Source organism: Leptonychotes weddellii, chromosome 1 (genome assembly GCF_054177405.1).
Source record: "Leptonychotes weddellii isolate Sample4059 chromosome 1, ASM5417740v2, whole genome shotgun sequence".
In the NCBI taxonomy this organism is placed as follows: Eukaryota; Metazoa; Chordata; class Mammalia; order Carnivora; family Phocidae; genus Leptonychotes; species Leptonychotes weddellii.
The window spans coordinates 11,613,151-11,635,221 of record NC_138369.1 but is presented as its reverse complement, the minus strand read 5'-3'; the positions used below and the strand labels follow the sequence as shown (position 1 = coordinate 11,635,221).

General features: G+C 54.8%; 1 protein-coding gene across 3 annotated transcripts in view; it reads right to left on the bottom strand.

The window, feature by feature from the left end:
• Positions 1-9,392: 9,392 nt before the first annotated feature.
• MAU2 (MAU2 sister chromatid cohesion factor) overlaps positions 9,393-22,071 on the bottom strand; it is a 27,334-nt gene continuing 14,655 nt past the window's right edge. For 2 of the 3 annotated variants that reach the window (XM_081816174.1, XM_081816172.1), the window contains exons 10-19: positions 21,617-21,720; positions 20,963-21,040; positions 20,616-20,681; positions 18,611-18,697; positions 16,957-17,006; positions 16,698-16,775; positions 16,385-16,496; positions 13,667-13,757; positions 12,653-12,780; positions 9,393-12,275 (exon numbers count right to left, since the gene is read on the bottom strand). In XM_081816174.1, the coding sequence (XP_081672300.1) occupies positions 12,201-12,275; positions 12,653-12,780; positions 13,667-13,757; positions 16,385-16,496; positions 16,698-16,775; positions 16,957-17,006; positions 18,611-18,697; positions 20,616-20,681; positions 20,963-21,040; positions 21,617-21,720 (869 nt within the window). In that variant the 3' untranslated portion in view covers positions 9,393-12,200. The remainder of the gene's footprint in view (positions 12,276-12,652; positions 12,781-13,666; positions 13,758-16,384; positions 16,497-16,697; positions 16,776-16,956; positions 17,007-18,610; positions 18,698-20,615; positions 20,682-20,962; positions 21,041-21,616; positions 21,721-22,071) is intronic. The other variant, XM_081816173.1, reaches the window with a different exon arrangement.

Sequence of the window (22,071 nt, the reverse complement as noted above, 5' to 3'; positions counted from 1 at the left end):
TACTATCCGTGATTTCAGGCATCCCCGCCATGAGGATACATTGATCAGTGTAAAATGTCCCACTCTGGATTCCACAGGACATCGGAAGGCCTCAAGATATCAATAGGGATTCTGTGATTAGTTTCTCTCTTATAAAATTATTTTTTCAACTAGAGGATTTTGCTAAACCTTTTCCTATCGATAATGGATGTTGTCATGGTATATTGCAAACTTCCTTGACAACGTGGTCTGTTTTCTTTTATTCTAAGAACACCCATTAACCTCCTGGAGAACTCACAGTCTGTGGACCGTGGTTCACGATTTGAAAAGGGCTGTTTCCCCATACTGCCCTGGGCTAAGCCAGCTTCTGTCACCTCTGATTGCACCTCTCTCTCTTAGTAGTTGTATGGGGTCAAGGGATAGACCTCCGTTTTGGAGGGGATGCAACTGAGGCTCAGGGATTTTTATTTGGCCAGGGTCACAAATAAATAAAACCAGAACCTCGGTCTGGATTCCAATCCTGAAATCTTTGCAGCTGCCCACACTCTCCCCAAAGTCCTCCCAGCCACTTCAAATTAGCTCTTTGGGGTGCAGTGTGGAAAGGTGGGAAAGGTGCAAGGAGTGAAGAACAAAATCCCTGACTCCAAGCAAGCCTTTCCACCTGCTGGGGCCACGAATGTGTTGGTGTTTAACATTTTCTGTTTATAATCCTTTAGTTTTTGTGCATTTTGTATTAATTCACCACACAAAGTAGGTAAGATGGCTCTCCTTCCTTCCTTCTCTCCTTTTTCCCTCCCTCTCCTCCCTTCCCTCCTCTCTCTTTCTTTCTTCCTTTCTTATCTCCATTAGATAATACATTCCCAGAGGATAGCACCATATTCCCCAATATACACGTCATAAATACACATACACATTTAATACACACATGGCCAATTACCTATAAACAGATAACTGCCTGGGTCGCCCATCTTCTCGGAAATGCCTCCTCATTTCTCCCCTCTGTGTCCCCTCTCCGTGTAGATAATCCCACGTCGGGGACTGTCAGAGCAGAGAGGAAGTTAACAAATCAGCCAGTCCCCACCTTCTACTTTTCCCAGGGGAGGAGTGCCCAGAGAGGGTGTCACTTAGCTCAGTAGCAAGGAGAGGGCCAAGCTGGTCTCTGAGCGGAGCCTGACTGAGTCTCAAAGGCCAGATTCACTGCACTTTCGTGCTTATTTAAGCTCCAGGGGGAGAACAGACAGCTCAGGGATCCAGGGTTTGTGCTCTTGTCTTGGGTGGAATTCAGCAGTCCCCAAGGAGCTCTGAGCCCTCAGGGACCATGCCCTGAGAGTCACACATGTGTCTTAGCGAGGGAAATGTCCCTGTCGCTGCTGCGGCTGAGCTGCTTGCGTCCTCCATGTTAAGGCCTTTGGGCCAGTCTGTGGGGAAGCAGCCACCAGGGCTCCCTGCCTTTGGCTTCCACCCAGACTGGGCCAGGCCTGTCCTTCCTGTTGCTCAGCCTCTGACGCATCTGATCACCAAGGCTCTGGTCTTCTTTATGAGAATTTTCTCCTCGATTATTGCTGAAGCGTAGGCAAGAGAGCCGGGAGAAAGAGATTTTCCCCTGGACATATAAAAACTATAGAAACAGACCTGATCAGCACAGATTCTCCTCTGTCTCCCCTGTAGACAGGCCCGGGACTGGGAGTGGACAGGTAAGCTGAGTGAGCACTGCAAGGGTGGCCCGGAATGAAAGGTGCCCAAGGAGATGGTGACCCAGGCAGTTATCTGTTTATAGGTAATTGGCCATGTGTGCATTACACGTGTATGTGTATTTATGACGTGTATATTGAGGAATATGGTGTTCCATCTCATTTTGCTCTTTTGGTTCTAATTGTTTGTATATTAATTTATGCCACAAATGTTTAATGACCTGCTAATAAGGGTCAGACAGCCTGAGGCAGCAGGCAGCCTTGGGCAAAGGCACCAAGGAGAAGGCATCTCTCTCACCTTGAACTCCGGGCCCCCTGTCTCCTCGCCCACAGGCTGTGATGTCAGGCTCTCGCATGTCCCTCCAGAGGGGTTCTATTTCATATACAGACGTATGAGGCCCGCTTTGATTTTGTGCACACACAGAGGTACAGTCAGCCCATGGGCTCTGATCTCTTAAATTGAAAGCAAATGGTCTGGTGGGCGATGCTTCTCACCACAGATTCAAGTCACCAGCCTCAATCAGTGATTCAGGACTGTCCTGTGGGGTTTGGTTTCAGCCTCTAGAATGTTCCTGAGAATGATGCACCTTGCTGTCCACCATAGAAAGCCCTAGAAGCTCCTGCACTGGGGAAGTTTGAACTGGGGAAGTTGCTAGGATCCTTGGAGCAAGGGTATTTCTTTCTTTCTTTCTTTCTTTTTTTTTTAAAGATTGTATTTATTTATTTGACAGAGAGAGACACAGCGAGGGGGAACACAAGCAGGGGGAGTGGGGGAGGGAGAAGCAGGCTTCCCGCCGAGCAGGGAGCCCGATGTGGGGCTCGATCCCAGGACCCTGGGATCATGCCCCGAGCTGAAGGCAGATGCTTAACTGATTGAGCCACCCAGGCGCCCCAAGGGTATTTATTTCTACATGTCCTGGGTTGGGAAATGCTGAATCACAACTTTTGCTTAGATTAAGAGATTAATTTACCTTCTTACTAGTATAGGAGTCCCTCAAACTGCCTGGTCTTGGCAACCTTCATGCCTGCTCCAGGTGATGCTGAGAGCCAGGAGCTTGCAGCATAGGGGGAGATGGTGCTGTGGCAGGAGTTTCGGTGCAAGGCCCGGGTTCCTGATTGGAGTTGTCACCCATGGATACTCAGAGGCCTGTGATCATGTGTCTGGATGCTGTGGTGATCAAGGCGAGTGGGAAGGGACAGACTGACAAAGAAATGAACAAAGTAATTTCTTTTTTTTTTAAGTTATTTTTTATTCCTTGTCTGATATTTTCTTTCTTTTTTTTTTTTTAAGATTTTATTTATTTATTTGACACAGAGAGACACAGCGAGAGAGGGAACACAAGCAGGGGGAGTGGGAGAGGGAGAAGCAGGCTTCCCGTGGAGCAGGGAGCCCGATGTGGGGCTCGATCCCAGGACCCTGGGATCATGACCTGAGCTGAAGGCAGACGCTTAACGACTGAGCCACCCCAGGCTCTCCTGAACAGGTAATTTCAACTACTGATGATGATGATGAAGAAAAATAATCAAGGGTGTGACACAGTGACTGGGGAGGCCTCTGGCCAGGGCAGGAGTCATGGGCTTGCAAACAGGTGGATCTGAGCAGAGACCTGGATCTTACAGAGTCAAACTGGAAACAAGCATTCTGGGTAGAGGGGAATAGTGAGGGGAACAGGTGGCACCAAGTACGGGACAGAGCAGTGGCAAGCTGATGGGCAGGGATGAGGTGGGAGAGGCTGGCTGATATTTTGGGCCTGGGAGGAGGTGGGATTTTTTTTTAAGATTTTTTATTTATTTATTAGAGAGAGAGAGTACAAGCAGGGGGAGCAGCAGAGGGAGAGGGAGAAGCAGGCTCCCCGCTGAGCAGGGAGCCCGACGTGGGGCTCAATCCCAGGACCCTGAGATCATGACCCGAGCCAAAGGCAGATGCTCAACAGACTGAACCACCAGGCGCCCCAGAGGTGAGATTTTATTCTGATGGGAAGAAGGAAGCGTAGTACTGCAGAGCCCTATGAGTTCTGTTTCCCGCCGGTAAAATTCCTTATTGGGACTCAGTCAAATTCCAGCTCTCTGATCACAGGCCTATGTTCCTTTATTCAAAGATATTATTGAGCCTCCAGGGTGGCCAGACCTAGCAAATGAAAACAGAAGACGCCCAGTCCGATTTGAATTTCAGATCAATGATGGATAGTGCTTTAGTATAAACCTATCGGAGAATGTCAGAGTATCTTCCGTGTGCCAAGTCACCGCTAGGCGTCAGTCCGGGTTTGAGTAATCCATTTCACACGACCCCATGGCTTGGTGTCTTTGGAGGAACTGGTCAAATGTGAAGGTTAGAATCTGGTGTGGCTTGGGAGAGAGAGATGAACCAGTTTCAAAAATCCGCTTTGGCTCCAAATTGTGACCTTGAACCGGTGATTCTTTTGGGTGCCCCAACTCTTGTTAGATGCCCACATAATGTTGATTGAAATGCCTCTGATGTTCCCTGCATCACAAACGTGTATCGTGTTGTATCCTGTTTCTCAGACGGATCTAGTTTCTGGCCTTTTTCACGGGAATTAAGAGACGGGAGGGGAGCATGTTCCGCACTCATCCACTGTCCTCACTGGCTGTGAGTACCAAGGTAAGGTGTGAAGGCTGGAAGAATCCAGAGAGAGGTGATGTGGCCATGGGCTGCTCTTCCCATCACAGGGACTGAGTGGACACTGCCGTGGCGTCTCTACGTGCAAAGCCCACCGGGCCCCGCTCTCTGCAGTCAAGGCGTGTGGGTGTCCCACAGCCAGGCCAACCACAAGTGTGGCTTGTGGCCATTTCAGGACACAGTCAGGGAGGGGTAAATAATCCCTCAAAAGTAATCTCCTTAAGCTTTTGGGTCTGAGGAGAACTAGATGCTAAGAGGGAAACACATCCTGTGAATGAGGGATTTGGGTGTGGCCCAGCTGGGACTTCCTTCTGTTGGCACCAGAGGACAGAGGAACATTCTGGAGGCAGGAAGAACTTCTTTAAGAGATGAATTCCCTTTTCCTGGGGAGGGGGTGGCTCAGGAAACAGTGTGGTCACTGCTGGGCAGGGCGTTAGGAGTCCTCGGATCAGGGACCTAGCTCTGAAGCATCTGCTCTGGTTGGTTCATGGTGATGTCAGGAGTGCCCTGGCCCCTGGTCACCTGCTGTTGGGAGTCTACATTATACAAGGGGGTCAGTGACCCCATCTTTGTTATTGTCACCGTCTGACCCACACCCCTGTGCACATTTAGCCCTGTTTGCACCACCCTCACCCCCAGTTTGTTTCTGGGATATTGGCCTGAGTGTGGTGGGGGGAGAAGGACCTGAGAGGATCCAGGGATTTGATCCCTCTTCTGGAAATGGGGGCTCAGCCACTTTCCCCACCCATCAGTGTCCCCATGACATGACTCAAGGCAGAATGCCACCGGAGGGCTGGCAGTTCCGATGCCCTCCCAGTATCCCCTTGAGTAGCAGACACCAGGGCTGGCCCATTCCCTTCCCACAGTCTTGGTGTCTACGTAGCAGAAGTTGAAACATCATCCAGCTCTGACTGGCTGGCTGAGGGAGGTCTCCCCTCTGTCCTGTCACAGTGTCCCCCACCTGTCCCTAGTTTCCCATCCTACAAGTATACTGCTCTCATCTCACAAGTGGGGCATGGCTCACTCCTACTTGAGGTCCATTGTCACACTCCTGGTAGAATGTCCACTCCCTGAGGGCAGGGACTTTGCTCGATATGGCTCCTGCTGTGTCCCCAACATTCAGCATCAAGTATGTGCCAAATAAATGTTTGGCAAGTAAAGGAGGGAATGGTGCAGCCCTAACACCTGGAGATCAGCATCTCCTATCCCACATGATACAGGAGAGGAACTGAGAGACTCTGTGGTGAAGGTTATTCCGCATCCCTGCAAATGAGGACAAGGCCAGGCCGCACTGGAGACTGGCAACTTCCAGCCCATCCTTCCCAGCCAGGCGCTGGACTCAGGTCGCTCAACCTGGTGGGAACACTGCCCGAGCCACCACGCCCCCTGGTGGCCGAGGATGGAGGAGCCCGAGATGCCCACAGCAACTGGTGACACATGCAGATGAAGACAGAGGAGGAGATACACTTCCGGTTCAAAGCCATACTTCTGAGCAGTTTGTACTTAACCCTTTAGGGGAGCATTTGTGTGCAGAACTCTATAGTAGCAGAATCTCCTCAGGACCACACACTCACTCCGCACAGAGTGTGACTAACTGCAGATGGAGCCTCAACTCCATGTTGCACAGACAGTAAGGGTGTGGAATCGTGCTTGGACACGACACTCAAAACAAAACACACACTGACAAGGGGGCCCATCTCTAGAGAGCTGTGTTTCAGAGAGCTTTTCAGAATATATACGACAGGGATGGGGCATAGGGTGCTGATCTCTCTCCCACAAACTCCTAGTGTAAGAATGCTATGTTTTTTGGTTTTTTTTTTTAAGATTTTATTGAATGGGGCGCCTGGGTGGCTCAGTCATTAAGCGTCTGCCTTCTGCTCAGGTCATGATCCCGGGGTCCTGGGATCGAGCTCCGCATCGGGCTTCCCGCTCTGCGGGAAGCCTGCTTCTCCCTCTCCCACTCCCCCTGCTTGTGTTTCCTATTTATTTGACAGAGAGAAACACAGCGAGAGAGGGAACACAAGCGGGGGAGCGGGAGAGGGAGAAGCAGGGAATGTGGGGCTCAATCCCAGGACCCTGGCAGATGCCTAACGACTGAGCCTCCCAGGCGCCCCAAGAATGCTATGGTTTTAAAAATGACATTTATTGTAGCAGCCGTAATTCATTGGGAGTATCGTATTTTTCATAACGCACTAATAGTCCCTTTATTTTCTGGTCCTTGAAAAAAGTACCCCAAATATCAAAGTACTTAAGGAAATCAAATTAACGGAAATGAATCTTTCCTTCCTTTTCCCAACCAATTGCATTGTAATCTCAGCATGTGAGCATGACTTGGGGGTGAAATGAACTTTTGAATTCTTCAGCAATCCTCCTCCTCCCCGGCTCTGCGGGGACCAGCAGCAGCCCTTGGAGAGGGTCGGGGATGAGGCAGTGGAGCCCCTGTGGCCCTCAGAACCCTGATCCCCCTGCCTCTGTCCCTTGACCTAGGGAGACACCCCCCCCCTCCTCTGACCCCAGGAGCCCTTCAGCCTCTTGCATTCAGTTGGCAAGTCTGAACTGACTGGGGTTGGATCAGCGTGGTTCAAATCAAGGAAGCCATGTCAGGTGCTGGACAGACAGGACCAAGAGGCAAGACTGCCTGCCTCTCTCTGAGTAGCTTTCTTTGTGGGGAAATGTAAATCTAACGGGCTCAGCTAGGCCAAAGGGGAAAGCCAATACATATTGTGATCATTTTCAATTTCCAGGACCCCCAGTGCCCATTGGCCTGGGGCTGTGAAGTTCCCACTCCTTGCAGTACAGCAGGGTCCTGTTGGCATTCCGGTGGGGTGGGGGGGGCGGGGCAAGCACAGTGACCGAGCATTCTGACACTTGCAGACAACATAGGCAGGTGTCCACAGTGGCGTCTGCCAGGACTGCCTGCGTTCTTCCTCCTGGGCTGTCTCCTGGACCTGTCAGCATGTGCCAGGCCTGGGCCGGGACATTCCTGGCTGATGCTGGGCTGCTGAACGGAGCAGCGGTGGGGAGAGTGCCCCTGGCAGGCAGAGAGGTGGGAGCAAGCACAGAGTGTTCCAGGACCATTCAGGGAGGAGGTTGGACAACATTCAGGTGGGAGATATGGCTGGGACTTGGGGAGGGGCAGTGGAGATAGCCAGAAATGGGTGGAGTGACAGGATTTCTGAGGATTGGGGGGTGTGTGTGTGTGTGTGTGTGTGTGTGTGTGTGTGTGTGAAGGACAATAAGCCCTGCCCACTCAGTGCTTGGGGTGTGTGTGTGTGTGTGTGTGAAGGACAATAAGCCCTGCCCTGGCCACTCAGTGCTTGGGCCAGCTGCCCTGGCCACCCGCTGGCCTCTACGAGGTCCACTCCTATCCTCCCTCCCCTCCATCCTGTGACGACTTCCTGGCTGTGTTCGTCGTCCACTTCCCGAGTGTCCGGCAGACCCTGCAGAGCTTCTCCATACCATGTCCATTTGTGCTGAGCAGTCCTGCTGAAAGGAGCTTGCTTGGCTCTACCCAAGACGTTCCCCAAAACCTATGACTCCAACAGGCACTCTTTGTTCATTAATATCTGGCAATTTGTGGAAAATTTTCTGGGAACTGCTGATTTATTCAACCAGGGCATTGTTCTGCAGCACCCAAATGAGCCTACTTCCTGTGAAACAGTGGCCATCTCGAGACTGGCTTACTAGTCACACGTGATTCACTCCCAGCTGGTGGCCACATGCCTGCTGGTGGGTGGCTTGTCACATGGTGGATTTGTGGCTGTGCTCCGGTTGGGTGGGCTCAGGCTGTGATTCCTGCAGAAAGGCTGTGAAACTTGAGGTGGGGAAAACGGTGTCCAAGCTGATAGGGCAGGCAGAGTCCATCCCAAGTGATAAAGCCATTTATGGCTGGGTTGTTGAGTATGGGGCAGCGGGGGGCGGGCATCAATGGGGGTTGGTGGGATCACTGCACTGGGGGAGGTTCTTCCTGGCAGGGCCGTGGGGAATCTCTGATACATCCAGTGGCCAGTGCTTCTGCCTCAGGACCAAGGCCCAAAGGAAAGCTCAGACGTGCCCCTAGGAGTGAGCAGTTGAGAGCACCTTGGTGTTACCGAGGGGCGCGGTGATGAGAGCAACACGACGGCCTTGACAAAGTGTGGGTGGCAGCCGGGCACCATCTCTGCGCATTAAAAACAAGGCACAACCCAAGAGAATTGAAAACACGTTTAAACAGAAATGTGTAGGGGCACATTCGCAACAGCAACACTACTCACAACAGCCACAAGGAAGAAACAACCCAAGCATCCATCAGCGGATGGACGGATAAGCAAACCGGTCCATCCATACAGTGGAGTATTATTCCCCTTTAAGGAATCAAAGTCTGATTCATGTAGCTCGATGAACCTTGCAGGCATGTTGAGTGAAAGAAGCCAGACACAAAAGGCCACATGTAGGATCCCATTTATATGGCATGTCCAGAACAGACAAACCCAGAGCCAGAAAGCAGATTAGTGGCTGCCAGGGGCTGGGGAGAAGGGGAACAGGATTGACAGTTAATGGGGACAGGGTTTCCTTTTGAGGTGATGAAAATGTTCTGGAACTAGACACGTGTTGGTTGTACAACACTGGGAATTAAGTGCCACTGAATTGTACACATTAAGTGGTTAATTTTATGTGACTTTCATGTCAAAAAGAAAAATTAAAAAAAAAAAAAACCAACAACACAAAAACAACCCTAGGCACATGGAGGCTGGCTGATGTGTTTCCTAAGAACACAGGAAATAGGACACTAGGGAAGCAAGCAAACGTGTCTGTGGTAAGGGCCAGGGAGGAACAGGCAGCTGTGGGGCAAATGTTTGAGGTCTTAGGGGTCCCCTCTCCTCCAGGCGGGGCTGTTCCAGAGGCACATCATCAGTAGAGGAGAAGACTCAGGTTTCCACCAGGTCCTCCAGTCCAGGGGCTGGGGCTCTGTATCCTCACACCCTGTTGGTCCGCGTTAACTCCCTGATGCCCACTCACCCAGTGGCCCCGCTGGCCTGGCGAGAGGGCAAGAGCCGTCTCTGGAGTGGCGCACACAAGGGACAACGCGACAAAGACAAAGCGAGTGACGGCTCCTGCAAATTATTTTACTTTGAATATATAGGAAAAGAAATCCACAAACGGGAAGCTATGTTCTATGGTTATGTCTTTTAAACAATGTTTTGTATTTACAAAAATTTTTTTCCTGATTAAAAGCACCAGCTGAAGTTACAGGCTGCTAAACCCATATTACAAACCCATTAAAAGACATTATGCCAAACATACTTATTAAAAACCCTTAACAAAACAGAGACAACGCAATCAACAAATTTACCCACTGCACCAGGCAGCCCTTTTTTGATTTCCTTGCCAGTGTTCCCAATAAGTGGGGTGGGGCATGCTTACCCCAGGGAAAGGACCCTCGCTTTACCCGCGGATGACTGCAAACACCCAGCGCAGGGGAGACAGCGGTATGTGTATGCCAGGGAACCCGGGATCTCCCGGCCCAGTCCCCCAGATCCACAGGCCCCGAGGACCCCAGGAGGAGGTGGGAGAACACACGAAAGTCAGACTGGCTTTCAGTAATTTACCTGCCAACAGGGATCTTTCTGCTGCTCCCTTGCATCTCTGCACACTGAAAGGCTTGAAGTTTTTATCTGTTTTTCCTAAACAGTTATGACACTGTGTAAGGTCTCCCTGGGGGCTCACTTGCTGCCTATCTTAAATTCTGATTGAGTGAGAAACCGTGAGGCACTCAATTTGGACTCACAGGAAGGTACTTATGACAGCTTTATGTAACCAGAGGATGCTACAGTGAAGGGGAGGTTCAAAGCTCGCACACGCAGAAATGCATGTACACGCAGTTTGGCTTCCATAAAGCTATAGTGGAACATTAAATATTGAGTACTGAATTTTTAGCTGTAAACATAAAAACTTATCCTTAACTTTACATGAACATAGATAACAGAGTGGTCACTAAAAGCACTTTAACATCAGGACAGATGTTAAGTTTTGAGGTTCTTATTTCAACTGCTCTACATAAAAAATGCCCTAGAAGCAAAGAAAGGCTTAAATAAATACGCAGAGACAAACATGATGTACAGCGTGATTGAAGTAATGAGAGTCTGGAGAGGTCAGACAGTGCGGGGTCTAGGCCAATAGGGGCAGCTTGTGGCAAGAGGGGGGCTCTGTCCCATGGGCGGAGGGGAGGGCCTAGGGGATACCCTTGAGGGGGGAGGAAGACAGGACAGGGCAGCTTGTGGCCACATGTCACACCCTCCTCTGTAGGCCTCACGGGCCCAGGGGGGTCAGCCAAGAAGGTGGCCCTGAGCAGCACAGGACAGTGCTAGGCTCTCCTGGGTGACCCAGGATGCCACACAGATGGTGGGTCCTCCTAGGACAAGCCCCGGCCAGCCCACACCTCCAATCAGCAGCTCAGTTTGCACGCCTGTCGCTGGCCTCCAGTGGGCAGCAGGGGCCTGACGCTGGCCTGGTAAGGGCAGTGGCCCTGTGCAGGGAGGTCTGCTGACAGCCCTGCTTGTGGCTAAGGCACACTCAGGCCTCAGGGCCTGAGCAGCTGACCTGAGTGATCCCAGTGTTCCTTCTGTCAGACACTGAGGCTTCGAGAAGCAGCCCTCACAGTGTAAGGGTAACAAGATGCAAACTAACAAGCCACCCTGACTAGCATGACCACTCAGCACTCCTCTGCGGGGAGACGCTCCCAGGCACCGGAAGCTGGAGGTGGCCACCTCAACTGCCCCCAATGCCACCATCACCACTGGGGTACCTCCTCAACTATCCAAGAGGAGCACGGAACCGAGCATGGTTGTCTGAGCCTAGCAGAGCCTCCTGGGGTCCAGCTCAGGAAGAGCTTTCACCGCTGTCCCAAGCCCCAAGGCGGGTAGGTCTCATCCTCCCTCCTGAGAACAGCATGAGGGGCCAGGCGTCTGTGAACGTCCTCTGCCGAGGAGGCCACAGAGCTGCCAGGAAGCAAGCCCCTTCTTCGTTCAGGCACCCTGAGTTGCGCTGAGGAGGGTCCCCTCCCTTCTCCTCTGCTTCCTGCCCAGCAGTATGGATGCTGATGGGGGAAGGCGGCTGACGCAAACATAGGAGTCTCAGCCCCCGGCCCCAGCTCTGCGAATCACCACACACGCACGCACACACATGCACACCCGTGTCTACAAGAACGTGCACCTCCATGGCTGGACACTGAATCCAGGCCAGGTGCAGATGTCTGGAAGCCGAGTTCCTGGGTCCCCCAGGATTCCTGACCAGAGGCCCTGGCTGGCTGATGGGGGGACACTGGACAGAAAGGCAAGGTGGGAAAAGTGTTACGGTGGGATGTGCATTTTTGTCCCTGACATGCGCCATCACTTCTTCCCTCCAATTCTGGGGCAGAAACTGGCGTTTTGCCTCTGGGCTCTGGAAGCTGCTGTGAGCAGAGGAAACACTCCGGCCAGGCACGGAGGCCCAGGCGATGGAAGTCAATGTGGCAATGCACCAGCGGTACCACCCACCCTGGCAACGGGCACCCCACTTCCCGCCCAGACACGCTCCCTTGAAGGCGTGACTCAGACGTGGAAGCAGAACTGGCAATTCAAGTCCATTTTAAAGGATGGCTCTAGAAAGTTGGCTCCAATATCCCACCTGCAAGCCTCAGCACTGGGGGTCTTGTTACATGGTGGGAATGGCTGGCCAGCCCTTCCTGGGAGGGCGGAATCAGCCCTGCACACTCCCCAGGGACTTGGAAGCTCTGGAGACAGTCAGAAAAGAAGCCTGGGGACACCCACTCCAGCACACCTCCAAGGAAAGCTCAAGTGCCGTCTGGATGGAAGTAGGGGACACACCGGGCCCCACAGAGGCCCCGAGAACCTGGGCGGCTCCCTTCAGGAGCCTCACAGGAGGCTGGCCAGGCTTGTATTGGGTCCATTCTGAGCTTGGAACTGCACGGGGGGTGGGCCATCCGTCCACTGCAGAGGGGAGAGAACACACAGGTGAGGTCCTTCCTAGGAAGGGGCAGAGGTGTGCCGGGCTGCGTGTCCGCCCTGGACTGCTGCTCTTTGGGCTGAATGCCCAGCCAGGGCCCTCTGTCCACCTCGCCTGAGTCAGCAGGGCCCCTGGGAAGTGCCGTATATCCCCCACTTGAGGAGCGATGCCGTCTCCCCCATCTGAGGGGCCCCTGAGGCTAAGCTGAGTTAGGGATGCTGGAGACATGCAGGGAGACAGCAGCCAAGCGTGTACTTCCCTTCTCAAGGAACGTGTCCCCTGGGGGCTGCAAGCCAAGGGAGCAGGCCCTGAGGAGTCAACCAGCACCCTCTTTTTACCTCCCCAAACCCAGTGCCTATACCGTGATGAGGTTGTGTTCAGGGAGACTGCAGGCTTCAATGTGGTCCTGGAGCAGCTGCTGCGAGAAGTTCTGGTGCATCTGGGCGGCTTCGTGGGCGTCCATAGCATTCCCGCAGGCCTTGTTCAGGTCTTAAGGGTGGGATGTACACATAGGGTGGATCCACCTTGCCATACCCCACGTCCTCCCCGTGGACGTGGGTAGAGCCCTAAGGTCAACCCTGCTCTACCAGTGAGTTCCTGTCTATCTGGCATGTCACCTGCCCTAAGCCCTGTCTCAGGGTCAGCAAAGCCCACCTGCCAACGGCCCTCACACATGTCCTCCTGAGCTCCTGAGTCACATTCTTGGAGGTGCGTGAGCGGTGTGGCTGACACAAGGGTCGGTTGGGCAGTGAAAGCCTCAGGGCTGTGTCCTGTGGACACTGGCCCTCCTGGGGAGGTCCTGGCCAACCCTCGGGCACACAGGAACTCATTAGAGCAGGGCGCCTGATACCCACTCCCAAGGCAGAAAGACTGAATGGGCCCACAAAGCCCACTGCAGACGGGAGCAGCCTGCCCTCTGCCTCGTCCCCACGGCCCTCGGTAAGACTCTGGAGTTTAGCAGCACCATCTACACCGGGGAGCGGCAGGACCAACACTGACACGGCTCAGAGCCTACTGAGCGCCCCGAGCATCCTGGCCAGCACGGGCCGACAGGGACAACTGCCGCAGCCAGTCATGGAGAAGGAAACCGAGGGTGAGGGCTAGGGCTCACAGTCCACTTCTTCACCCAGAGAGACTCCCAAGAAATGGCCTTGTGGAGAGGGCGAACCGATCCTGTGTGCAGCTGTCATGAGTGAGCCTAGTGCCCACTGCCCCCAAACAGGGCCTGCCGTGGAGCCTGAGCGTATGCTAGAATTGGGACTGGGGCGTGTGGAGGCCCAGTCTGAGCACAAGCTCATCAGGGCTTACCTGAGATCTTTTAGACTTGGGCTCCCAGCAGCCCTGATCTCTGGGAAGGGCTGGCTATTGCACTCACCTCTCAGCAGGGCTGAGGACCACAGCTGCACGGACATGTCTGGGATCTTGCTGGCCAGCTGCATGGCAGGCACCACCATGTTGTTACTCTCCTGTTGACCGAGAGCAGCCAGGGAAGGGAGTGGGGGCTGGGGCCAGCAGCGGGGACAGCCACACCGAGCCCAGGCTGTGCCCTCCTCCTGCTGCCCAGAAAACTCCTATTCCTACTTCAGAGCCCATCTCAAATGACCTCCTCTGATGTACTCTTCAACCGCCTCAGGAGAAAATAAACTGCCCCCACCCTTCAGCTCTGCAGGTACCTCCTCATCAGGGCACTGCTGGCTACGGACAAGTCTACGTGCCTTTGTCTCTAACCAGAGCAAAAGGCACTGGTGGTAGCCCGCTCTGGACCCAGATCAGGAGCCAATCAGAAATGCACATTCAGAGGTCCCAGGGCCTGGGAGGAGGAAGCAGTCCGCCCTGGTGGGGCTAAGGAGGGCTGAATGGGTAGAGGAGACCGAAAGGGAAGTGTCTCTTCTATGTACAAGCCCACGCTTGTGGGAAGCTACCGGACATGTGGGGCTGTGGGACACCAGGGCATGTTAACTCTCCAACCCTGACGGTGCGACTGCACACCACCCCCCCCCCCAATACCTAGGATGTACTGACAGTGCGCGGGGGGCCCTCAACACCCATCCCTGACCCCATGATGACTGGAAGCACTGCTCCGCCCCTGCTTGACCTAGGGACAACAAACTTTGCTGGCCTGGATGTAGGATTCAAGGTGACAGGGGAGAACTCTCTATATAGGAGCTCCTGGCAGATACCTGCCATGTAGTCAAGAGATTTACAAATCCTCAAATCCAACTCCTGAGGCCTAGCTTTAGCACAGGCAGGACTGTGTTGAGAACATAAAAGCCCAATGACTTCACACTGCCCCACGCCTGGCACCTCAAAGATGAGCTCCAGGTGGGTCTCAAAGCTTTTCAGAATTAAATAAAGTCTTTTCAAAACCTCAGAATGCACAACAGAACACGAAAAACTACTCTTCTCCTCGAGGCCTGGGGTTGGGCCTCTGTTTGGAGGCTGCCAGAAGGAGAGTGCCCCTTGGCTCTCCTAGGCAGGCTCCCCCATGCCAACTTGTAGCCCCACAGAATTTGGTATGAAGATGTGTGATTTAGAGAACTATCCCGTGTGGGGGCTGCTCACAAACTCATGATGCCTCTGGACCCTCCAGCCTGGCAGGCTCAGGGCAGAGTGGGCAGTGTCTCCCTCAGACCTGGAGCCGCTTGAGGCCAGGCCCAGGCCCAGGCCCAGACCTGGAGCTGCTTGAGGCCAGGCCCAGGCCCAGACACACAGGGAGCAGTGGAGGTTCCTAAATAAGCTCGTAAGATGCCGCGGGATCACCTCAAACGTGAACCAGAGCTGCCGCTGAAAAGCTGCTTTGCTTACCCTGTCCCATGCAAGGGGGCTTCTGGAGACTACTAGACAAATGAGAGCCAGTGAGGTCTGGTTCTAAGCCTGGGTCTGCAGTTTGGGGCTCTGTGACCTTAATCTCCCCAGCTGGAAAACGGGGGAACCACATCCACCACACCAAGACATGAGGCGGGTGGCCCACACTCAGCAGGGCCTCATGTTCCCATCTGGGCCCCAGACCCACAGTGAGGCCACTGTTCCCAAGTGTGCTCAGAGGCTGAGGAACAAGGTGACAGGGTATTCTAAAAGGAGCAGAGCTGCACTCTGAAGGGAGAACCCAAAGCTCGTCCTCTTCCTTTATGGGTGGTGACGCCCCCAGTGTTCAGGCCCTGGCCCCTGGGAAATGCTTGTCATGTTACTATGGGGAGGGGAACGTGCCAAAGTTGTTAAAAAATGCTCATTCTTAGGGAGCCCTAGGGTTTGATCAGATAAAGCTCTACGGGCCTAGACACGTAACCCATGTTAGTGAAAGTGAGGCTGGCTAAACTATGAAGCATATGCTACTTCAAAATTCTTGCTGCCACTGAAGAAAACTCTCACCCAGTGGTGCAGAGAAAGACAAGATATCGAATTATGGAACAGCCTGAAAAACAAAACCTATGTGTAGGCAGAGACAGGTATTGGAAAAAGCCAGAAGACATGCAATCGTTTCCTCTTTTGTTTCTCAAGCTTTCTACGATGATCATACCATATTATATAACGTGAACAAACGTGATCTTAAAAAAACAGCCTCGAGAGATCAATAGGTAAGAGCAGGAGAGCAGGTAAGAGCACAGCCCAGGTTCCCCATCTGACTCGGAGACTTGGAGTTGGCTGATTCCACTGGGGACGAGCCCCAGGGGGCCATTCTAGGTAGAGGTGAAAACATGGGGTGCCCTGAGGACAACACTGTGTGTGCTGGGCAAAATGGAGCCCAAATGATCTGGCTGAGAGGACACACCTCTCCACCCCCAGGTATTAACACACAGAAAGGGGAACCTGCCCTTAGCCCTGCCAGTTCTGGACAGCTCTGGAAAGCCCGTGGGACTCTGCCTGACCACTGCCTGCAGCCAGCACTGGGCCTGTCTGCCACACAGACCCATCCTCCAGGATCCAAAGCTCCCCTTCACCCCCGGACCCCTGCCCGAGCCTCATGGAGCAGTGGGGAGTGGGGAGGTTACTGAGATAAGTTCACTGAGGGGCACAGGATGCAAAGTACTGCTAGGCGGCAGTCTGTAAGCACCTTGCAGGCCCCCTGCCTCTCAGCCCAGCCCTAGTCACTCACTCTGTGGTTCCCCAACACATAGAAGATGTGGCCCAGGAGCACAAGAGAGCAGGCTGTGAGTCGGTTCAGGTCCTCTGCGTTGGACATCTTCAGAGTTTCTCGAAGAAATCGCCTATGTGGGAACAGATGCTGAAGGCCCATCGGGACGCCTTATCGCTAGAAAGAGGCTGCAGCCAACTCAAGGCCCTGAGCAGAGCCCACTTGTCTCAGGGACAGAAGCCCTGGGCACACACGGTCAGGGAGCAAAAAGCACCTGGAGGGCCGGCCCAGGAGGTGCCGGGCAGGGGGCAACCTGTCCTCTCCCTGTACTCACTTGGCCTCATTGTAGCGTCCCTGGAAGAAGGAGAAGAGCCCGCGCACGTAGAAAGCTGCTGCTCGCAGGCAGTGTGAGCTGACAAGAGAGACAGGGGCATACTCTGGGGGCGGTTTGTGAGCGCAGCAGGCTTCCAAAGGGGAGCGAGAGGCGCCGGGTACCCAGGGCAGTTGGGTCCCACCAGCACCGGCCCCACCCCAAGAGCAGAGAAAGCGTAAGACAACAGGTCAAGTGGGCACTCAGCACTTGGGCCACGTACCTGACAGGGAAGCTATGGTCTGGATTGATCCTTTCCAGCAAACTGTACAGCTGTGGCAGAAAGGTCAGTTAGGATCATTTTGTATTTTGAAACATGACAAAATTCAGCCTCAAATGTGCCACTAAATTGACTAGGGCTGCTCGCATCTTCCCAACCCAACCTGAGAGCATCGTGCCCTCCCCCCAAATCCCAGGCCTGAGTAACCTGAGCGGGGAGCGGGGTCAGGACCTGCGGGGACAGGTGAGGGCACTCCAGGAGACTGCATGCAGCTGTTTACTTCCTCACGCCCCGCACCCCACCCAGTGGCAATCACGACCCCCATTATGAAGGGTGAGGGTTGGGGGGCCTCACAGCCTCAGCCTGTCCCACGTCAGGTGAGGGGGCTGGGCGGCCAGGGCAGCAGCTCAGTCTCAGCCTTTGTATGGTCAGAAGGGCCCAGTGTGGGGGAGCGAGGTGGGAAGATAGGCCCACATGGGTCTTGTGGGCAGGGGATGGGGTTTATCTGGAGGTGCAGGGATCCTGGGAGGCTCTGATAGGCAGCCACGTGACTGACGTTCTAGGTCTCCTGTGGCTGCCAAGGAAGGAGGGGTAGAGGACACGGCTGAAGTGAGCTGAAGCTGCTTCCAGTGTCCCCACAGTACCTCCAGGAGGCAGACGCTGGGACGGCAAAGGACACAGGGAAGCCGAGCTGTCCCATGACCCACCAAGTGTAACCCACGGAGCCCACTCCTAGCCCTATGATGACCCTGCCCACTGCTTCCTAACTGCTGGAGCAGACAAGGCTGGGCTTTCTGCTCCCTGGAGCCCAAAGCATCCAAACCCAGAAGCTGGGAGGTCCACTAACCTTTTTTTTTTTAAAGATTTTATTTATTTATTTGACAGAGAGAGATACAGCGAGAGAGGGAACACGAGCAGGGGGAGAGGGAGAGGAGAAGCAGGGGGAGAGGGAGAGGAGAAGCAGGCTTCCCGCGGAGCAGGGAGCCCGACGTGGGGCTCAATCCCAGGACTCTGGGACCATGACCTGAGCCGAAGGCAGATGCTTAACGACTGAGCCACCCAGGCGCCCCTCGGCTAAACTTTTTATAGACTAAAGATAAAACAAAAGCCACGGAGGTGGAAAAACAACTAAATCTCAGATACTCTAGAGGCAGGAGGCCAGGGCTGGGAGAGGGCAATCCTAGGGCTAAGGGGGGGATCCCAGGGCTGAAGGGAATCACAAGGGGAACCTGGTGTGAGGGCACTTGCCCTATAAGGACAAGCCCTGGGAGCCCCCTACCCTTTATGAGGTTGGATCTTAGGACAACCTAGGAGCACAGTGCAAATGGCTGCCTGAGCTGCTGCTCCTCAGAAGAGAGCCAGGAGGCCTCACTGACATTCTAGAACAGCTCAAAGTAGAAGAAACTGGATTTTTTTCTGTGCAATTCAATAAAGCTTGGCTCATTTTTAACAGGGAGAAATGTTGTTTAGCTAGGGAACGTTCCTGTCCTAGACCCCGTCTGCCCCAGCCATGCCTGCAACTCTGGGTGGGACAGTGCCGTTTGCTGGATGGTGAAACCCTGGGGCTGCTGAGATCTGCTGGTGCCCGAGACCACCCCAACCCCACCGCCCCCGAATAAGAGTTGAAAAGATACCAAACATGAAGCATGTCACCTACTACCTCTTGGTGTCTATTTCCTTCCCGTATATACACACTCGCCAGATTGGTCACGATGAAGGCCCACAGCTCCTGGTGGTTGGTGAGCTAGAACAGGACACATGGCCATTAGAGGGCCAGGCCGGGCACAGTCCCATCACACTGGGGTCACTCAGTGGCACTGGAGCCGCCCAATCCTCCACAGCAGCTAATCTGGAATCACTTTCTTTCTTTCCTTTCAGACAGATCCCCTTGCCTGCTTCCTGAACCCCAGGAGCATAGAGCTGTTAGTTCTCTTCACTATAAAACCGTCATCCACATTAGGAGAAACTTAGGAAACAGAGAAGAGGAAAATCAGCCGCCCCTGATCCTGCCCTGAGAACACACTGCACTTCAGTCTATTTTCTGCTTGTTTCTCAGGACTGAGACCCAGACAGCCCCTCCCTCCACACCACAACCAGCGACCCCTGGGACCCCAGGGTGGGCTGATACAGCAGAGGCATGTGCTGGTCCTGGGGAGGACACCGTCAGGAGGGTAACTGAGGCTGTCCGACACCAGAGATGCCGCTGATGGCTGGTGGCGGATGGACCGTTGTCCTCAGTTCTTGGGAAATAAGAGTGGTTGAAGGGGGGACCAATCTGAGCAGCCCGAGCAGTACCCAGCCCCTGGTTCCCGGCGGCGCTGAGGCCGCACAGCTGTGCAGGAGACTGAGGCTGCCTAGGAAATGCAGCCCCCCGCCCCCCGGACCCCAGCATGTGCCGAGGGGGCCCAGGACGTCTTCTGATGCGAGCATCACGCTCTGGTTTGTTTGTTGGAGGACTGCAGGCGGAGCACGGGTCTGGGGCTGGGGGGTCTGGGCGTGCACCCTGGCTGTACCACTTCCCACGTGGCCTGGAAGCGCGCCGTACGGACTGCCCTGCGGTGCACACCATCAAAGCAGCAGCAGCCCTTTGTGGGACACCGAGACGGGGAGCCACGAGGCCACGGGGTAACTGCAGGGAACAGGGTGGCTGTGTGTGGCTGTCCCAGTACCAGCAGGGCCCAGAGCAGCAGGCGCGGACGGAAAGGCTCGGAAGGCCATGGGAGCGGCCCCATCCACCCCTCATACTCATGCATGCTGCCAGAGGCCCCGTGCATTGCCAAGACAAGCTGGGGGCGCGGAGCACTCCGAGGAGCAGTAATACCGCTGAGCCCAGTCCCAGGAGCCAAGAGATCTGGAGACTGGCACGAGGGACAGAGCAGAACTCCTCACCCGACGGTGCACACGGCACCCCCACTCCCCCCACACCTCTGCTTGGGGCCTCCTCAGGACCCCTGGGCGGAAGGTGTTGCCAGCCTCCTTTTCCCATGAGGACACCGAGGCCAAGGTGGAGATGTGCTTATCTGGTCCTGGAACAAGACAGGCAGAACCGGAACCTGGCACTGGACTATCAACTCCCGGGCCCAGGGTGGCTCTCTCCAGGAGGCCGCGGCACCAGCTTTCTCCCAGGGCCTGTTGCGATCCTGTCTGAGGCAAGGACTTGGCCCCAGCGGAGCTCCTTCATGACCCCCAGAGCAACCAGGCTGCCGCAGGGTGAGGGCAGACCCCGTCCTGCCATGGGGGTGGCTCCAGGGAGCCCCTGAGCCCTGCCGAGTGACTCTGCATCTTCAGCTGTGACAGGAGCCAACACCAACCTGGCAGGTTATCAGGAAGGCTGGGAATTAGGAGTGAAAGAGGTTGAACGGGCCGTGGCACCAGTGGGCACTGGGCTCTCCCTGACAGCTGCCCTCCAGGCTCGCCCCACCCCAGGCTGGCCAAAAGCCTCCTTGCCCGCAGCTATCCCTTGTCATACTGTGCTGCCGGCGCTGGCCTTGCCGTGGACAGCCCGGATGAACGGCACGTCACTATCATGGCCGGCGTCAGGCTGAATGCTGCAGAGTCGCCCGCTGAGCACAGTTTTGTGCAGAGGTTGTCCTCATCGGACCACGCCCGACGCCTCACTGAGAAGCACCGCCCGCCCCTTGGAGTGAGGGCCGGCACCTTACCCGCAGGGCTGTGGTGAACTGGGCTTCTGCATTGTCCATGCAGTTGACAGAGACACAGTACAGGCCCTGCAAGAAGAAAGCACGGAGGGCCTGAAGCCACACAGTTTGCCCAGGGCCGCACAACTCAACAAGTGACTGCTGAGCCAGCCACCTCTGAGCTTTACTCCAGCAAAGGGGCAGAAAGATGGCGGGCTTAAGTATTCCCTCCTCCCGGGCCCTAACTCAACTCAGACTCCAGATGCTTATCAGACTCCGGCCCACCAGAAACATCTGGATCCCGCGTGGGGCAGCGGTCACGGGATTCCTTGCTGGAAGGGGGCTGGGGGCGGGCAGCCCCGGGCACTCACCAGCAGCGTGTGCAGCTGTGCCGCGTGGTTGGAGAAGAGCCGGGGGGACTGCTGGCACAGCTGGCAGACCTGGGAGATCTGCCAGGAAAGAGCACGCTCACCGTCACAAGGCCTCGAACGTGGCACCCGGTGTCCCAGCAGCCTTCGGGAGACCCCAAAGCTGCCAGGTGTGCCCACATCCGACCTTCCCTGGGCCACAAAGTCCCAGCAAATGCGTCTGTCACAAGGGCCAAGCGCAGCCCTGATCTCCTTGAGAATGATGACCCCTGTCCATTACCCCCACTTCATCCTCCCTTTCTAACATGCGTCTCAGCCATACAGTGCCTTCCCCCTACTCAGGGCCCCCACACCCCCATCAGGAAGGTAAACATCAGAGATTCTGGATTGGGGCAGGAGGAATGCTAGGATCACCATCAGGGGACCCCAAATCCTCAGACCCTGTGTTCCTTGGGCATGCAAACTTTCAGGGAAAGAACCACTGATTTCTGTTATGTCCATCAGGGTCACGAACTAACAGAGCATAGTGAAATGACAAGATTGGATGTTCTGCTGACACACACCGGGTAAATTTACACTCTCCCACGGGATGACTTCTGAGACCCGGCAGACTCCAACAGCTTTCCCACCCATGCGCGTGGCCTCTGGCAGCATTACCTCCTGCAGCGCAGTGGCCTTGTGTCCTGTGACAAGCCTGCACATGATGATGTGCTCGAGCAGGATCACTTGGAAGGAGGACAGGATAGGGCTGCAGTCAAGCACTGGGGGCGAGAGGTGTGGGTGAGCACTCAAGGGGCAGCTGGAGAAGAGACCCTAGGAGATGGACACAGAGCCTCCTGGGGACTCTGCATCCTCCCACTGCCCACCACATTGGCCCCTGGGCTACCCAGGTCTGAGCCCATTTGCTCTGCTGGGCACCAGCTCAGCACCAGCTGTCACCTCTCTCGGTGCCCACTGCACCCTAGAGTGAGGGGGTTCATCTCCCTATCCAGGTGGGGAGACAGGCCCAGAGCCAGGTTTTAGTGACCAGAGCGTTCTAAGAGTAAGAAATCCCTGGAGAGATTTGTCTTCCATCCTCACTCCACTGTGACCCAGGGGGGGTGCTCCAGGGC